At 41.8% G+C, this 5,669-nt stretch overlaps 2 protein-coding genes across 2 annotated transcripts; one reads left to right on the forward strand and one right to left on the reverse strand.

The window, feature by feature from the left end:
- Positions 1 to 2,733: 2,733 nt before the first annotated feature.
- LOC136975031 (uncharacterized) lies at positions 2,734 to 3,528 on the reverse strand. The gene has a single exon (XM_067270021.1). It carries the CDS (start codon positions 3,526 to 3,528, stop codon positions 2,734 to 2,736), a length of 795 nt encoding a protein of 264 aa, XP_067126122.1.
- A 538-nt stretch (positions 3,529 to 4,066) lies between these two features.
- LOC136975032 (uncharacterized) lies at positions 4,067 to 5,068 on the forward strand. The gene has a single exon (XM_067270022.1). It carries the CDS (start codon positions 4,067 to 4,069, stop codon positions 5,066 to 5,068), a length of 1,002 nt encoding a protein of 333 aa, XP_067126123.1.
- Positions 5,069 to 5,669: the final 601 nt, after the last annotated feature.

Consider the following 5,669-nt stretch of genomic DNA (forward strand, 5'->3'; position numbering starts at 1 on the left):
AAACCTTTAGTGTTTTTATGAAATCGGAAGTATTTATGTCTGCTGGGGTAGGATTAAAGAATTCACCTGGTAAACGTATTGTCTGTCCGTAGACCAACTCACTGGACGTTGCTTGCAGGTCAGGCTTGAACGTTGTCCTTAACCCAAGCAGTACGGTAGGGAGTATCTCTGTCCACCGTTCCGTTAAGTAGGCCCTTAGAGCACACTTTAATGTCCGATGCCAACCTTCGATCATACCATTAGCTTGGGGATGGAAGGAGCATGTATGTATATGCTTGGACCCCATTAGGATGGACAAAGACCGAAATAGGCGTGATTCAAATTGGCGCCCCTGGTCGGTGGTAATGACCCCGGGAACGCCGAAACGAGATATCCAAATCCGATATAAAGCTTTGGCCACAGTGTCGGCCTCAATATCCCGCAGTGGTTCAGCTTCAACCCAACGAGTATATCTGTCAATCATAGTGAGACAGTAGCAATAGTTTTCGGAAGTAGGGAGCGGACCAATAAGATCGATGTGGATATGATAAAAACGTTTGTTTTCAACGGGGATATTTGTAATTGGACTTTTAGTATGTCTAGTAATCTTGACACGTTGGCAAGGGATGCACATCATTGTCCACTTGCGACAGTCGGCTTCCATACCTGGCCATACGAACCGATCGGTTATTAGCTTCACCGTGGCTTTACTGCCTGGGTGAGAAAGATCATGCATGGCATGGAAAACCGCTTGCCTTTGCGTCTCAGGGATAACAGGACGAATTTTACCGGTGGACACGTCACAATAAAGTTCTACTTGGTTTTCCGGTAATATTAGTTTTTTAAGCTGTAACCCAGTCGAATTATTTTCCAAAAGTGTTTGGAGGCTTGGGTCGGTTGTTTGTTCGTCAGCAATTAATTTGTAATCTATGGGTGAAGGGCAAACAATAGCTTCAACTCTAGAAAGTGCATCGGCTGGAATATTATCCGTTCCTTTTATGTATCGGATGTCAGTTGTAAACTGGCCTACGTAATCTAATTGACGTAATTGTCTGGGGGAGCATTTTTCACTTTTCTGGAGAAAAGCGAATGTCAATGGTTTGTGGTCTGTATATAATGTGAAAGGCCTAGCTTCCACCATAAAACGAAAATGTTTAATTGCTGAGTAAGCGGCTAATAGCTCACGATCGTACGCCGAATATTTCCTCTCCGCATCTGTGAGTTTACGCGAAAAAAATCCTAACGGCTCTAAGCCGGATTTAGTAATCTGATGTAGTGCAGCGCCAAGGGCAAAATCAGATGCGTCAACCTGCAATGCCAAGTGTGCGTCAGGGGCTGGATGAGCTAGTAGAGCTGCGTTTGCTAAACGAGTTTTGGATTCCTCGAATGCCTTTTTGGATTCATCTGTCCATGAAATTTCCGAATTGTCAGATCGTTTTGTGCCTTTTAAATAGTTGCAAAGCAAGGCTTGGGCCTGGGCAGCGTGTGGAATATTACGGCGGTAGTAGTTCAACAGGCCTAAAAATCTACGGAGCTCTTTTATTGTTTTGGGTTGTTCGATATTTATGACGGCTTCTACTCTCTGAGGGAGAGGTTTGATGCCACTGGCGTTGACTAAATAACCTAGGAAAGGTAATTCGCTTTTACCTAGTATGCATTTAGCTGGATTTATTCGGATACCATATTCTGATAAACGTCCAAGTACTTTTTCCAGATGAACGTAATGTTCCTCCTTTGTCTTACTTGCCAACAGGATGTCGTCTATGTAAACAAAAACAAAATCTAATCCATGCAACACTTCGTGCATAAATCTCTGGAATGTTTGTGCCGCGTTGGACAAACCAAACGGCATGTACAAAAATTCATAAAGGCCGAAGGGTGTTGTAATTGCGGTCTTAGGTACGTCTTCGGGGTGGACCGGGATCTGATGGTATGCTCGCGTTAGGTCTATTTTGGAAAATATGGTCTTCCCGTACAAATTCTGGGCAAAATCTTGTAGGTGAGGCAATGGGTACCTGTCCGGCACTGTTATTTTATTAAGGGCACGATAATCCCCCGTGGGACGCCAGTCCCCGTTCGGTTTGGGTACCAGGTGCAAGGGGTTAGACCAATTTGAATTACTCGGTCGACAAATGCCTAGTTGTAACATTAACTGGAATTCCTTTTTTGCAACTTCTAGCTGTTTTGGATTGAGACGGCGGGGACGAGAAAAAACGTTATGTCCTTTAGTAATAATACGGTGGACCGTGTTATGCTTGGGTTTAGTGTCAGCTGGATATGGCCGAAGAATATCCTTATACTTGTTTAAAATGTCGCCAAATTCCGAGTTAGAAGCGATTAAAGTAATGTTAGCTTGTGCGCCGTGGTGAGTGGAACCTTTTGTTGTCAAGGACGTTAATGGGTCTTTGATGCAGGCGTTTTTTAAGTCGATCAGAAGACCGAAATTTCTTAGGAAATCGGCACCTATTATTGGTTTGCTGACGTTTGCGATTACGAAAGGCCACGTAAATTGGCGCCTTAAATTAAGGGACAAGGTTATGTTTTTTATGCCATAAGACTTTATCGGGGTATTGTTTGCCGAATAAAGTGTCAATGAGGCGGGTGCCTTTAATGCCATAGCAGCGTTATATGGTAGAACGCAAACGTCACTACCACTGTCGATCAAGTAATGACGACGTGAGGTCGGATCGTAAACAAAAAGGCGGCTTGTGTTATTAATTCGGAAATCACATTGCGCCACCTGTGATTTCCGAGCTAGTTTTCCTGATCTCGAAATTTGCAAGGAGCCTTACATTTATTAGCTTGATCACCAAACTTCGCGTGGTACCAGCATAGGTCCTTCACGTGGGGACGAACTGGTGTCTGCGAACGCCGGCGATTCCGAGATCGATTCCGAAGGTGTCTATAATTGCGAGATTGCCTGTCGCTAGGCCTTGAGAGGCGATTAATCTGTTCCGTTAATTCAGCAACCTGCGTTTGGAGCTCTTTTATAGCCGCATGCGTGCAGTTTTCATTCGTTGCTAAATTAGTTTCAGCAATTTGCAGGGGTGTTAGCTCGAGAATTTTGTCAGCCATTTGGGCTAATTTGTCTAAATCCCCATCGGAAACAGAAAGAATTGCCTGTGTTTCTTTGGGTAAGCGCTGAATCCAAAGTGTCCTTAAAAACTCTTCCCCGACTTTATTATTAGCCAGTTGACGCATTTTACGTAGGAGGTGAGATGGCTTATCATCTCCTAAAACGGCATTTGACAGCAAATCTTTCACTCGTTTTTGTTCGGAATCAGAAAATTCCGCTATGAGTCGATCCTTTAATGTTTGGTATAATTTTTCCTTAGGAGGGTTTTTAACGATATCGCTCACGTACGATAACACTTCCGAATTGAGGGCCGAAACCACTGCGTAATATTTAGTCGTATCATGGGATATGTCGGCGAGTTTAAACTGAGCTTCGATATTGATAAACCATAAATCGGCTTCTTTGTCCCAAAATTGAGGAAGTTTTAGAGCTACCCGGCTGACTTCGGGCATGAGATCGTTTTCGTTTGGCATTTCGGAACACAAAGAGAAAACCACTCAACGGAACGAAAGTAAAATGGAACAGGAAACTCCACTTACCCGTGCTAGATGACTTACACCGGCGAGAGATTGTAGTTGCGGACAGACAAAATGGAAGACGAATTTGCCGGTCTGGAGTGGCCACGTGGGGCGAGTAGTTCACCTTCTCAAAGAGCGTCGTCTACGTTGTAGTGATCTTGCTTTCTCTTGTTTTCTTTTTTTTTCTTTTTGTTCGAATTCACGTCGAATCACGTTCGGGTCACCAGTGAGGGCAATGGCGGATTACACGTGAATCAAAGGACTGTCGGTCCATCGCCCATCCAATTCCATCATTGCTTAGACGTCGCTTGTCGAAATGAGACGAAAAGGATTTAGTAAAGTCCACGACGATCATCAAAACAATAACAATATTTATTGCGAACAATCAGTACAAGTACCGTACATGTTAGAGCTACACGTGCTCTCAGCTAACATCCGACAAACTAATGTATCCCAGAATCCACCGGAATAATCAAATTTCGTGTACGAGGCTATGGGGGCCTCTAGAGGAACGGCGCCATCTGCCGAGCCTGTGGCAAGTTACTGGTCGCCGCAGTACCCCCCTCCTAGCGACCGCGATCGACAAATCTCATTCATAATATGGAAGAACAATCGGGTAATTGCTAACTTTGTGGATAGAATTAACGAAAACGAAGAAGGTCTTAACCTGAAGCTAGAGCAAAAAAGCTCCAGGATGTTGCATTTCTTAGACATTAATATCGTATTTAACAAAGGGCATATATCCACTGGCGTATTCATTAAACCAACGCATAGCCCACTATATATACCTGCTAGCTCTTATGACCCTTATAAATATAAGTTAGCGGCATTTAGAGCTTTGATTAGAAGGGCCTTTATATACTGTGAAAATGTGATAGACCGAGTTACGGAGATAGAAAGAATTATACGGATAGCAGGAACATTAGGTTATAAGAGGAAAGTTATCGAGGGAATTATTAGTAAATTTGAGACCAGTAGTGATAAAAGCACTAGACAAGGGCCTTATAGGTACACGAAATTTACATACAATAAATATCTAGGAGGAATTATGAAAGAAATAGCAAGCATGAAGGATGCAAGGGTGATCTTAAAAAGGGCTCCGAATTTGTATAAAATACTTAGAAACGATAAAGGGTTAGTTAAAAAAGAGGATAGGGCAGGTGTGTATAAGATTCCCTACGAGAACCAGCTGTTAGGTATTAATAAAGAGTACGTGGGGGTTACCACTAGAAACCTAGGAATAAGGATGAAGGAACATAAGTATGATATTAGAAAAGGGTCCAATACAACAGTACTAGCCCAGATGGGGCAAGCTGAAGGATCCTTGGTACGATGGAATGAGGCGAAAATCATAAAACAGGTACATTCCCCAACTTTGGCAGGAACAGCTGAAAAGATGGAAATTTACAGAAGCAAGCTAAAAGAAAAATGCATTAACGCAAGAGACGCGGAGGGTCTTCCTTCGGCTTGGAAATATGCCGTCAAAAACTTATAAGAGGCGCTTGAACTTTAGTATATTTTAAATTGAATTATTTCCGGTTAGGATAGGTAATATTAGTACATGAGTACGAGTAATAAGTTCTTATTTTACACTTGTTGTTTCTTTTATAATGTATCAATTATTTTATTAATGTTATTGGTTATTAATTAATGTTTAGCCAATGTAGTATGTTATTTTATTTTTACACTTATGTACCATTTACGTTTTAATTTTTATTCTGATTGGTTCGGATGTTAACGGTTTTTTGGTATTTTTGAATTTTATACGTGATGTTCCATTTATAATGTATTCCATTTTCGTATGTTCTAACCTGATGATGGTCTATTGAATAGACCGAAAACGTTCGTTCGTTACATTAAAAATCTCTCAGAGAACATTAAGGTGTTTGATTAAGTTTTTTATTTAATTCTGCTGAGTAAGGGTATGATTTATATCGTCGTTAACTATAATGGCTGAAATAAATTCAATAATCGACTTCGTTAGCCGGTACAGTACTATCGATCTAACGTGAGCTTTTAACGTGTTTAAAACGTCTCGTCTAACACGATCTCGTGTTCAACACTTCTAAAATACTAGGAGCCCCGGGACGCCCCCT

This window comes from Centruroides vittatus, unplaced genomic scaffold, assembly GCF_030686945.1.
Source record: "Centruroides vittatus isolate TY-2023 unplaced genomic scaffold, ASM3068694v2 contig_361, whole genome shotgun sequence".
Classification (NCBI taxonomy): Eukaryota; Metazoa; Arthropoda; class Arachnida; order Scorpiones; family Buthidae; genus Centruroides; species Centruroides vittatus.